The sequence below is a fragment of the Pongo abelii genome, chromosome 9 (genome assembly GCF_028885655.2).
Source record: "Pongo abelii isolate AG06213 chromosome 9, NHGRI_mPonAbe1-v2.0_pri, whole genome shotgun sequence".
In the NCBI taxonomy this organism is placed as follows: Eukaryota; Metazoa; Chordata; class Mammalia; order Primates; family Hominidae; genus Pongo; species Pongo abelii.
The window spans coordinates 87,936,330-87,949,194 of NC_071994.2; the positions used below are offsets into that span (position 1 = coordinate 87,936,330).

Here is a 12,865-nt window from a genome sequence, read left to right on the forward strand (position 1 = left end):
AAATGTTTTGTCCAGGAAGTAAACCTAAAATTGGAATCCATAAATTCAGTCTTCGAGTCAGAACTACCACTTATGGTTGAAAAAAAACCCAGTGTCCTATTTTCGTACAGACTGCCTCTTCCTTCCCTCACGCCCAAGGCTTCTCTGGCCTCTTACCTGACTCTCTCTTCTTCGGCCCTCTTCAGAGCAGCATCTCGCTGCAAAACCTTCATGATGGCCTCTTGTTCCTCTTCAGTCAGGAAGCTTAAGTCAATCATTTTGAAAAGTGCATGCAAAAATAGTAGCAAAAAATGTGGCTCAAAATTCTGAGGGCTGAACAACTAAGACTGCAACCAGGAAGATTAAAGGACACAAAAATGAAATGTCTTGTTCAATTCTGCATCAAAAGTCTTATTTTGGCTCAGCAAAAGTTTAGCGCAGCTGATAGCAAGATCCTAAGTGCTCTTTCCCATGAGGAAGTCCTGGTCTGTGGGATAGTGTTGAGAAGAGGCTCTCAGAAGGATGCTGTATACCTTGCCAAACAGATCGCTTGTTCCTATGGTGTCTTCCAGCACACTCACTCTCTGGTCCAGTCTTAGACACAGTTTATTCTCTCTCTGCACCTGTCGTGAATTCATAAGAGGCAGCAGCATCAGAGCATCACCCACCTGGGGAATCATGAGACAGCAAACACCAGACAGTGAGAGGCAGTTCCTATAAGCACTACTCATTACTACAAGATTTTTAAATGGTCATGCAAGATGGTCTCTGAGATCAAGGAAACCAGTTCAGCCGGCTTCCTGAGCAAACGGTAAATGGGTCATGAAACATGCTTCAATCCTATTCCAGACGGCCAAGATGGAGAACCCACAAAAATGCCTGTCAATGTTTAACGATCCACCTGAGTAAAGGATGGTTGCAAAAAGGAACTGGTTCTCTCTTTGCAAACTCTGGGGATGCTAGGCTAAAAGTCATGTTAAAGGTCAGTAAGATCAGGGATATGTGATTCCAGTGGTCAAGCAAGAATCTAGAAATAAAAATTTTAAATACTCACCTCTTCACAAGTAGGAACATTCCACCGTACTATATATGTGCTCCATATTAACAGGAGAACTAGTATTAGGCAGAGATAGTTTGCAGAAGAGTGGGAATTGTTATTCTTCATCCAGTCCCACTGCTAACCTTTGCTGGACCTAGAGGAACCTAACAAGCTTGTCTACTTTCATTTCTCAGGGGAAAAACACCTACCTGTGTGTGTATATAAACTAGGGGAAAGGAAGAGGCAGAGTTTCAAAACACCTCACCATCCAAAGTGAAGATTTTTCAGTTGCACAATGTGCAAGAATCCTATTTTCTTTGAGGCATCTTCAATACATATGTAATGGGAAGGAAGTGAGAACTGAAGAATGACACAGCCCTACAGAAATTCCGAGGTGATCCACTAAAGGTTGGGGCACTTTTAACAAGTGCAGTGCTGAACATACACATCAAAACCTTTAGTAAATTTTAAAGCAGGCTGGGTGCCGTGGTTCATGCCTGTAATCCTAGCACTTTGGGAGGCCAAGGTGGGTGGATCACCTGAGGTCAGGAGTTCAAGACCAGCCTGACCAACATGGTGAAACCCCGTCTCTACTAAAAAATACAAAAATTAGCTGGGTGCGGTGACACACGCCTGTAATCCCAGCTACTCAGGAGGCTGAGGCAGGAGAATCACTTGAACTCGGGAGGCGGAGGTTGCAGTAAGCCGGGATCGCACCACTGCACTCCAGCCTGGGTGACAGAGTGAGACTCTTTATCAAAAAGAAAAAAAAATTTTAAAGCAGCCCCACTTAAGAATAAAACAGTATGTACATTAGTGAATAAAATTTATAAAAATTAATTACTTGAGAAACAGAATTACTGGGAAGTTATCCTTCTACCACTTACTAGCTATAAGTCATTGGGCAAGTTACCGACCACTGTGAAGCTGTTTTCTCATTTGTACTTGACATTAGGATGTCCCTCACAGATTGTAAGGATTAAATGAAATAATGAATATTAAAAGAGCACATCTTGCATCCTGTACCAAAAATAGCTACTAAAAATATATTCTAGCTTCCTCTCTGAGTTCACACTTTTGTTCCATCCAGCTGAATAAGACTATACTTAGTAATATATTTCTCTTTTGTATTATGTCTCTTTCTGATCTCCCCCCATAAAGTTTGGGCTTCATTGACAGGGAATCTAATGATCTTTGTTTTAATTTGCTCTAGCTCTCTGCATACTGTCTACAGTAATTAAATAAATATTAAGACATTACTTCATTTTCTTTTTAATTTGCATGTGCTTGCATGTGCTACTACCTGCTTGTTCATCTTGAAAACTACTTACCCTTCAAGGCAGATCAAAGTTACCACCTCCATGAAGCCTTCCATAACTTCCATACTCCGAGTTAAAGTTGCAGCAGATTCAATGATTATTCCTAACTCTTCATTGCGTCCCTGTAACAGAACTATACTATCATGTTCCCACTAGAGTAAGCAAAGAATTCATCCCTACCCTCCTAATGTTGGGCTTGGCCTGTGACTCGCTTTGGCCAATGGAATGTTAGCAAATGTGATGCAAGCATAGGCTGTAAATGTGCTTTTGTGGTTTGATCTGGCTTCTTGTATTCCTGCCACATGCCATGAGAAGAACTTGTCCCAATTATCCATTGCCTCTTCGTCCTGGGTTCCAGAAAGAGATAAAAGGACAGACCTGAACCTGACCTCCCTGAAGCAGGTATCCCCGCTGACCTATAGATATAAAAGAAAAAACTAAATATTTGTTGTTGGAAGCCACTGAGGTTTGGGAGTTGTTATACGACACTCCCGCAGCAGGAACCTGCTAATACAAACACTTTCTCCTCCAAATACACATCCACTGCTGTGATGATCTACTCTCAGTCTCTCTTGACTGTGAGTTTCTGAATGTGAACAAATAAAAGAATGAGCAAATGAATAAATGAACCTGATCCAAATATACAATATCACCAAGAGATGGCTATCTCAATTCTTTCCTTTCTTTCATGTGCAGTAACTTCCTTAGATCTCAAAGCCTGGCAAGAAAATAGATTTAAGCCACATTCTGGGACCCAGGTTCCCAATGAGGCCTTACACTGCCATTTGGTTGGTTCGATGTGAGACTTTAAATTCAAGGAGTGGTGGACAGGAAGAAAACAACAACAACAAAAACTTAGGTCGTCTAGCAGTGGTAACTGGCAGGGTTGCTGAAATGGGCAACGCTGGCTTCCACACCTTCAAGTAGAATACAAGCTAACTAGCGCTTCTGTGTCAAAGCCTCTAAGGGTTAAAATTTCTCCCTTAAAATAGGCTGTTAGTGAGGCAAAGGGCAATGTTTCTGCTTTACAAAGGAGTGAAGGGCTGGAACCCTTCCCTCTTAATTGGGTAGGCAGGAATCAGTGCCCAATCAAACTGTAAGAGAGCCCTAAGAGGGCAATCAAGACTCTGCAGTATGAGGTGCTCACCCAACTCCTAATATTATGGATGATGTCCAGCATGGGAGCTAATTGAACGTTTCCCTCACTCACTTGACAAAGATTTATTGAGAGCCTGGCACTATTCTAAGCACTGGAGGTGCAGCAAGGGAACAAGACAGAAAAACTTCCTGCCTTTGTGGAGTTTATATGGCAATGGATGGAAACAATCAAACTAAATAATAAAAATAAGTTTTTGAATACCAAATAATTAAATTATAACACATTGGAAGGCGATGAGAACTACGGAGGAAAACAAAAAAGGGAAGGGAGGAGAATAATAACTCAGAGAGAGTAGGAATTTTAAAGAGAGTGGTTAAGGTAGGCCTCATTGAGAAGGTGATATTTGAACAAAAATGTGACAGCGATGAGGAAACAAGCCATGCAGATATCCCAGGGTTCTGAGGTGGGAGTTGTCTGGCACATTCAAGAAATGGCAAGGTGGCCAGTGCTGGTACACCAGAATGCCCCCAGGAGAGCAGGAGGAGAGGAGGCCGGAAAGGACACGGGTCAGACTGTATTAGGCCTTGTGAGGACAGTAAGACTTCTGGCTTTTACTCTGAGATGAAGCAGCATTAAAGAAAGCCAGACAAAAAGGCAGCAAACATTTACTTGGTCCCTTCTACACATGTGGCACTGTACATACATCTCATGGAATCCTCACAAAGACACTCTGAGGTAGGTCTTATGTATTGAGACAGGGTCTTACTCTGTTGCCCAGGCTGTAGTACAATGACACAATCTTGGCTCACTGCAACTTCCACCTCCTGGGTTTAAGCAATTCTTATGCCTCAGCCTCCCAAGTAGCTGGGATTACAGGCGCCCGCCACCATGCCCAGCTAATTTTTGTATTTTTGGTAGAGTTGCAGCTTTGCCACGTTGTCCAGGCTGGTCTTGAACTCCTGGCTTCAAGTGATCTGCCAGCCTCGGCCTCCCAAAGTGTTGGGATTACAGGCATGAGCCGCCACACCCAGCCCAAGGTAGGTCTTATTATCTGTGTTTTCCACACGAGGAGAGTGAGGCTGAGGGGGGGCATTCGCCACCAAGCTTATGTCTGACTGGCATTTGCTGATGGTTGTGTCAGAATAAGCCAACCCAACATTGACATCTCATTTAATTCTCCTCTTCACACAGATTCCTCCAATCAGCGAGGCAGAACAAAACCCCTGTCTCTGTGGACCCTCATTCTCTGCTTAAGTATAAGAGACTCACCGACCCAGAGCTGGCAGTCAGAACAGGGGCAACCTCAGTGCTAAACTGTGAGCGAAGAATTTTGGCTACTACAGTGTCTTGCATTCTCACCAGAGCCTCACAATAACCTCAGTAAGGAAGGGAGGGTAGGAGTGAATATACCCACTGTTCACAGATATTATTGATGTGTTCACAGGAGGAGCTCCTGGGGCAAGTTCTCCTTGGGTTCAGCCTCTCCTACCCATCCTCCATTCAGCATGATGCTGAGTCATTTTTCTAAAACTCAGTTCTGACCAAGCCACATTCTCAGGCTTAAAATCCTTCACCAACTTCCCACTGACCATTGACTAAAACTCAAAATCCTTAAGCGGCCTGTAGGACTCTCCATGAACTAGCACCTGCTTTACTCTCCAAGCTCTTTTCCTTAGGCTCCAGCCATTCTGAAATTTTCCAGTTCTTCTTGCCTTCAGGCTTTTGCATGTGCTGTTCCTTCATCCTAGAACAGCATTTCCCTGGTTAATACTTGTTAGGTCTCAAGTTACATGTCACTTACTGCACAAAAGTCTTCCCTAACCCCTCCAAGCCAGCTTAGGTGCCCCTCCTATGTGTTCAATTAGCACCTGACTTCATCATAGTACTCATCACATGGTCTCAAATCCCTACCTACTCATGTTTGTCTCTTGCCAGTTTATGAGCAAGGCTTGTGTCTCCCAGTGATTTATATTCCCAGTTCTTGCCACTGTCTTGCATCTACTAGGCACTCAAGTGTTCATGAAAAAAAAATGATGAACACAGGTGGAAGGGGATTGAGCTTCCATTTCCCCCTGAACATCAACATAGCTCTAGGGCCCATAAATGAAAAACTAGGTCCATATTATTCAATGGGTTCCAGCTCCAGATCCTTCACATAATTCTATGGTTTGAATAAGTTGAATGACTTCTCTAAGTCTTGGTTATCTCATGCATATGATGGGTATATTCTCTTCTTTGTAGAGATTACTGTGAGGCTCTGGTGAGAATTCAGGACACTGCAGAGGACAAAGGATAAGGAGCAGCGGTAGAAACAGCAGCACAAAGGGAAATTGGAGGACTCCAAATGTGGACTATGCTTAATTCATATTTTCCATGTGTCAGCCCTACCATGCCACATCTATGAATGCCAATACTCTTCTTGTCAATTGTCCAAAAGTTAAGCTAGAGAGAAAAACTAAGGCCCCAAATAGTTGGTGCTTGCCTTTGATAGGCAGCAAAGAGTGGATCTGGGCTTCTAACTCTAATTCCAATTAAAATTCTAATCCCAGGTTAAAGTCTAATTAACAACAAAATTTCCTTCCCAGCAGGCTCTGCTGTGAGGAGGGGCCCAGATAACACAGATAGCATCTTCTCCTTTCCCAGACAGTATTGTTGTACCAAAGCCTACACAGATCCCAGGCAAGGAGTGTAAAACTTACATAAGTGGTGGCTCTCACGTGATGAGGATTTCAGAAGACAGGCAAACTGTTCTGACAGTCCCATGACATCAAGAATGAAGGCTTCAAAAAAACACAAAAATCCGGGCAGCAACAGAAGAACAGTAACAAATATGCTTGAGTTGGGGAGAATGCCGCCAGACAAAAAGGCCCTGATCAACAAGAAGGCTCATCCCCACCGGAACACTTACAAAACCATTGTGCATAAAACTAAATGCTTTGTAAACTTCCTAGGATCACAGCAGCATCAAAGGATGGATGGAAGGAGAAGCCAAAGATGGAACAAGACTCTTTGCTCACCTCCCTCTCAGCAGAAAGATTTCCCTCCAGTGTACCAGCCCGATTATCATCAGATCACTCTGTCAGGGCATCAATGCCCAAAGCTACTAACTGCACAGCTGGGCTGCTCCGCTTCTCAGGCTCACTTGGTTGGACTTGCCCCTAAGTTCTTCCCATTGGCTCCATTTTACCCTGCCCTCTTGAACCACATTTAATTTATTCTCCCTTGCACATAATAGTTTACAAAAAAGATGTCATGCTCTCCCCACCTATTCTTAGTTGAGGGGATAAAAAAACTTTGTTGTTCCCTCAACTGTTCCTCACATGTTGTTCTCCAAGCCTCTCATGATCTTGGTCATTTCTCTCCAGACTGAAAAAGTGAGCAGGCGGTGCTAAGCCCTTTACACATATTTTAGTTTAACCACTCTGACCACCATGCAGATAGGTATTCTCCACATCCGATGGATGAGAACACTGGCGCTCAAGTTAAATAACTTGCCTAAGACTACTCAACCAGGATATGATTTGAACCCAAGTCTTCAGATTCTGAAGCCACTATTTTTCATCTTTCACTGCATCACTAATCCCCTACTTCTCAGAGAGATCACACAGCTGGTTAGGGGCAAAGATGACACTAGAACCCAAGTTTCCTGATTCCTAGACTGTTCTCTTTTCACCCTGCTGTTCCTCCCTCTGTACATTTGACTTTGTCATTTCTTATGGGCAACATGCATCAGCCCTCAAGGCATGGCATGCTCTTCTAAGGACAATTTGTTAGGAATTAGAAAATGATCAGTCCCTTTGGATTTGGTTTATGGATATACATGGAAAAGAGGATAAGCATGAGATAGAGGGGAAAAAAGGCATCTGTGTCACCATGCAGCTATTTATACATGCCTACTAGCCTCTTAGAATGGTATCAATCCCTCGAACCAGAAACTATTACTAAAAGAACCTACATTTTATATGCTTAAGCCCAATCAAAATGTTTTGTAATATGCATATACAGAAATGTGTTTATATGAAAAGCAAACTTTGTCCATGCACAGTTGGGTAACAATGCTACATGAATATTTTGTTTCTGTGTGGTCAGAGTCTTCAGTGCTCTATATTTAAAAAACACATAAATTACTCAATGTAATGTGTGGCTTAAGTGGGGCTTCTTGAGAGGAAAGAATTGTCTTGTGACTGGTTCAAGGTAGCCTCTTAAAAAATAATAGTTGAATGAACAAATAAAATGAACTTCTTTATAAAGAAGTGAACAAATGAAAGGATATAGATAGAATAAGAAAGGATAAGCTATCTAATAATACGTTGCCTTTTTTTTTTTTTTTTTTTTTTTTTTTTTTTTGAGACAGAGTCTCGCCCTGTCACCCAGGCTGGAGTGCAATGGTGTGATCTCCGTTCACTGGAACCGCTGTCTCCCAGGTTCAAATGATTCTCCTGCCTCAGCCTCCCGAGTAGCTGGGATTATAGGCGCCTGCCACCATGCCAAGCTAATTTTTGTACGTTTAGTAGAGACGGGGTTTCACCATGTTGCCCAGGCTGATCTCAAACTCCTGACCTTGTGATCTGCCCACCTTGTCCTCCCAAAGTGCTGGGATTGCAGGCGTGAGCCACCACGCCTGGCAGTTGCCATTTTTTATAGAGCAACTGAAAATTAAAAATAGACAGCATCTCAAGATACAAAGCTTTCACTTTTGTGAGGATTCTTCCAAAGATGGAAGCCATCTTTCTACTTCATTCATCTCCTCCAGATCCAGGCTGAGTAGCAGACAGCTAGTATCTTCTGGAAACTGGCTTGGTGGTCTCAAATTATGAATGAAGAGGGAAAGACAGGTAGAAAGACTACCTTATCTGATAATTCCCCCTACTCCTTAATCTCATATTCAAACCTAACAATAACATCCCTGGGTTTCTGAAAAGCTCATTTTCTGCAATTGCTAGGCCACAGGTTTAAACTTACAATACCCCTAGGAATAAAATATGTTAACCAAGCCCCAACCAAGGGCAAGATAATAGGCTATGTGAGGAGACAGCATCACACACGACTAACCATAATACAAGTATGTCAGCTACTAATAAAGGAGGCACACACCAAGTGTCAGGTAGGCCACAGAGATTTAGGAAGGAGATAAAATGAGGCGAGCCTTGAAGGCTGTATTAGAGAAGGAGGTAGGCATTCTGGGCAAGAGCGCTGGACCCTGAAACCATAAAGGTGTTCAAAAAGAAGGCTGGTAACTGGAGTACAGGGTGTAAATGGGGCAAGTGACCAAGGTTGGACCCCAAGAGGCCTAAAGTGTCAAGGGGGGGAATTTGAACCTGAATTTTTCATGCTTGCCAGTCTTGATAAATGTGCTAGAACCATCCTTTTAATCTATATTTTCTTGATGAGGATTCTAAGAAATAAAAACAGTAAAGAAAGAAAGGATCTGAGGAAATGGGCAGCTGAAAGTTCATTTTAAACTTCATACCTGAGCTGAAAATTCAAATCATATGTAGAAGAGAGGCCGCAGTCTACAAAAGGGGTGACTTATCTTTGACAACATATCACGAAGGACTTTAAGCCACATAGAACAGAGTTCTGATATTGCATGGAGCTGCTGCAAAAGCCACCATATCCATGGGTTTTTATTAACTACACAGCTTGGGAAGCACCAAGAGGCTTGCCTAAATTCAAAATACCAGAGAGAAACTTCCTCTGTCCTTGGAATGGCAGCATCCACCCCAGGCCCAGATCTCATTCTGGAAGAGGGTAATCTGTATGTGCCAAAAGTTCTGATAATGTATGCAGTCCCCTGCCTCAGAGAGTTTAGATTCTGGAAAGGAGGGCAGATACCGAACAAGCCCAAGAAGTCTCACAGAGCAGAAGGGCAGTGGGCTATAAAACTTTTAAACAGAGGATTTAATGTACTCTTGGGGAGCCAGGGAAGGCTTCCTTGAAGAGAAGTACGATCTCCGTCAACAGCACACTCTATAGTGACATCTAAATTGGGAGTGCTATCACTTTCATTATATTCATGATTGCTTCAATAAACAGCAGTATTCAAATCTGGCTGATCAGCAGCAGATTCCCAGACATTGCTCAAGGCTTACTGAACCAAACTCTTCAAAGCTGATGTCCAGGAATCTGCATTTTCTAAAATGCTCCCACATGATGTGGATGCACAGCAATTAGTCAAAGCTAAACATGCATATTTGTATATCAATTGTTTTCAGCTGTTACAAGAGAAAACACATGAAATAAAGTAACAGTCAAATCACAGAGTCATAACTAATTCTTTGCGTGGATGAGGAATCTGTGATGAAAAAGGGTTAGACCAGTTGCTTAAGGTCACACAACTGCCTAACATTGGAGCTAGGACATGCAGAGAAGATCTCCTTTACCCTCTAGGACATATACAATTTCAACAGAAATAAGGATTTGCAAACTGGCTAACAAATGGTTTGGGCTGCATTTCACAGCACCCCTAAAAGCCAAACACTGATAACAGCCCAAATTACAGATGAATATCAGATTTAATTATTTTCTAGGTTTCAAATTCAAAGGAAGGGAGTGGAAGAACAAGCTGATTTATTAACTAGGCTGGAATTAAACTCAGGATCATAAAGTTAACTGAACTGGAGCCATCACCAGCTCAGACTTTAAAAGGACCACAGAAAAACTCAAAGGGAGAAAGCCTCACTTTTGGTAAAATCACGTACATTCCTAACCAGACTGGGAATGAGGGACTCTCCCCAAATGTACCAACTTGGGGGTTCCAAAAACTGGCTGTACATTAGCATCATCTGAAAATATTTTTCTAAAAATACCAATGCCCAAGTCTCTTCATCCTCCCTCTCCCCCGCAACAATTCTGATTTAAATGGCCTGGGGTTAGACTCCCATCTAGGATATTTTTCAGAATGGTGCCTAATTGAGTGTAATATGCAGCCAGAATTAAAACAATTTAACTGGTTCTCTCCCACTTCTAGCTTCTGCTCAAATCCAGGACCTATAGGTGAAGCAAGCAAGGCACCCAGAGCACAAAATATAAAGAGGCAAGTTCATGTGAGCTCAGCCCTCTCCACCTGCAGCACTCTGAGAATGAGTGTCTCCTTAAGAGTAAGACACCCAGGGCACATAATTAAAGAGACACTCACTATCAGGGTGCTACAAGTGAGCATCAGCACTTGCATGACCTTGTCTCCAAACACTTTGTGCTCTAGGCACTTCACATGCCTCAGCCTGGTCCCAGACCTGCTCAATTCCATCTGCTCAGGCCAAATTGCCCCATTAAAGATGCACTGAGCCCCTTCTGTGTGCAAGATCTTCGTCGATCCTCACCATCCTCTAAAGAGACACTGATTTTGAAACTAATACAGGTAAATAATGTCTACTATGTTCATTTTCTATACCCCCAATCGAAGAAGTGTTGTGATGTAGTAGAATGCACTTGTAGCTTTGGAGTCAAAAGATAATTGGAAGTGGATTAATCTATTAGTTCTTTGGCAGTTTCCCTAATGACTCTCGTTTGTGTCTTCATCTATTCAACATGGGCAGCAAAACAGATCTACCTTACAGGGTTACCATGAGGATGACATTATGCTGTAAGTAAAACGTCCTGGGACACAATAAGTGCTCCATAAGCACCTGATGACAATAAATAAATCCCCAACATTTCACTAACTCAATCACCTTTCCATGCCATTATAAGGTTGGAGAATTACTGCTGCTACCTTTTCTATTTACCTCACTAGACTGTTTCCTATCCTCTAACCTCCTACACCATTTTAAGAGTGAGTCAAATTCTTGGTTTCTGCAAGCACACACACTCTGCAGAGACCTTTGAGGAGGGTTTTTTAAATCTTCTAAATTTGAGATGGGGTATTGGTAGGAGAAAAGTTGGGTGAAAAGATCTCATTCTTCAAACACAAGTATTCTCTTAAATCTTTCCATCTTAGGCCTGGACCCCAATCTCAGAGAATCAAAAGCCAAGAGTTTGATATCTTGGTCTCTGGTTCTGCAGTAACAGCCCTCCTCTAGCTTCCTCCAGCAGTGGGCAGAAAGGCTTTGGTATCCTGTGTCTCTAGCACATAGCAGGGTACCTGGCATATAGCAGGCACCTCATTTATTGAGTAAATGAAGAAGAGGAAAAAAAGATCAGAAAGAAAAAAAGCAAAACAATTCAATGGAATACAGAAAAGGCCAAAAAAGGGCTGTACAAAAAAGTTTGATAAGTTATCTTCCATAAATACGTTAATTCTACAGTAGGCAGAATAACGGTCCTCCAAAGACATCCACATCCTAATCCCTGGAATCTGAAGATATGCTGCCTTACATGGTAAAAGAAACTTTGTAGATATCATTGTTAAGAATCTTGTGGGGAGATTATCCTAGATTATTTAATGAGGCCCAATGTAATCACAAGGTCCTTATAAGAAGGAATTAGAATAGTCAGAAGGAGAGAGAGGAGATATGAGGCTGAAAATGTTGGAGTGATGTGTTTTGAAGATGGAGGAAGGGGCCATGAGCCAAGGAATGCAGGCAGCCTGTAGCAGCTGGAAAAGGCAAGGAAACAGATTCTCCCCTAGAGCCTCCTGAAGGAACTCAGCTCTGTTGATCTCTTGATTTTAGCCTATAAGATCCATTTCAGACTTCTGACTTCTAGAACTGTATAAGTTTGTGTTGTCTTAAGCCCCTAAGTTCATCACAGCAGTAATAGAAAATTAATACACAGTCTGAGGACACAATGTTGCTTATTCATCTCTGAGTCCATCTCTGAGTTGTGCCAAACCCCTATTGACTCCAACAGGCATGGCACCCAGTTTAAGAGGCTGAAGAAGAGACCCAAAGCCTGCAAATGAAACATGAGGTTTTATCAGGGGCTTACATACAGGGGAGAGAGTCCAGTAGCAGTGGGCTGGACAGGAGAACCACCAGTCCAGTGGCAGCAGGCTGGACAGAATAACCGCACAGGCCCGTGGTGGTAGGCTGGTCAGGAGAACCACAACCACTTGCAAAAACACACAGTTTATATAGCATTTTCACTTAGCACCCTTCCCCTAACAACCTCCAACTGGCAACCATCATTTAACCCAAAACAAAGGGCCTCATTTCACAGGACAGCTGGGGGCTTAAATGTTCCTCATAGATAAGGAATAGATCTCCAGGTTGGCCACTCCCAGATTCATTAGCTCAGAACTCTGAAAACACATTCAGGTAAATCTGCCACACAGTCATGCTCAGGGTGTGCTCAAGTCAAGTTATTGCTGTTGGATTCGTATTGCATCTGCTATACAAATCCCCAGTGTGCTGCCTGGAACCTGTTAACTAAGTATATCCTCATAAGTAACTCTGAGGTGACACTATGGATGCTTTCCTCTCCTCATCCTAAAAACCAATCATTGCCAGAATGAACCTGTGCAATCTCCCCCCAGTACAACTCTTTCTC

At 42.6% G+C, this 12,865-nt stretch overlaps 1 protein-coding gene across 36 annotated transcripts in view; it reads right to left on the reverse strand.

The window, feature by feature from the left end:
- The window catches only part of SYTL2 (synaptotagmin like 2), a 116,479-nt gene that overhangs the window by 63,110 nt on the left and 40,504 nt on the right, over positions 1-12,865 (reverse strand). For 24 of the 36 annotated variants that reach the window (XR_008510938.1, XR_008510936.1, XR_008510939.1 and 21 more), the window contains exon 2: positions 157-647. Coding sequence is in view for 30 of the 36 variants with exons in the window: in XM_054523939.2 (XP_054379914.1) it covers positions 157-257 (101 nt within the window). In the remaining 6 variants the exon portion in view is untranslated. Of the gene's footprint in view, positions 1-156; positions 648-2,349; positions 2,538-12,865 lie in introns of those variants that run through there. The other 12 variants (XM_063727997.1, XM_054523934.2, XM_063727999.1 and 9 more) reach the window with 4 other exon arrangements.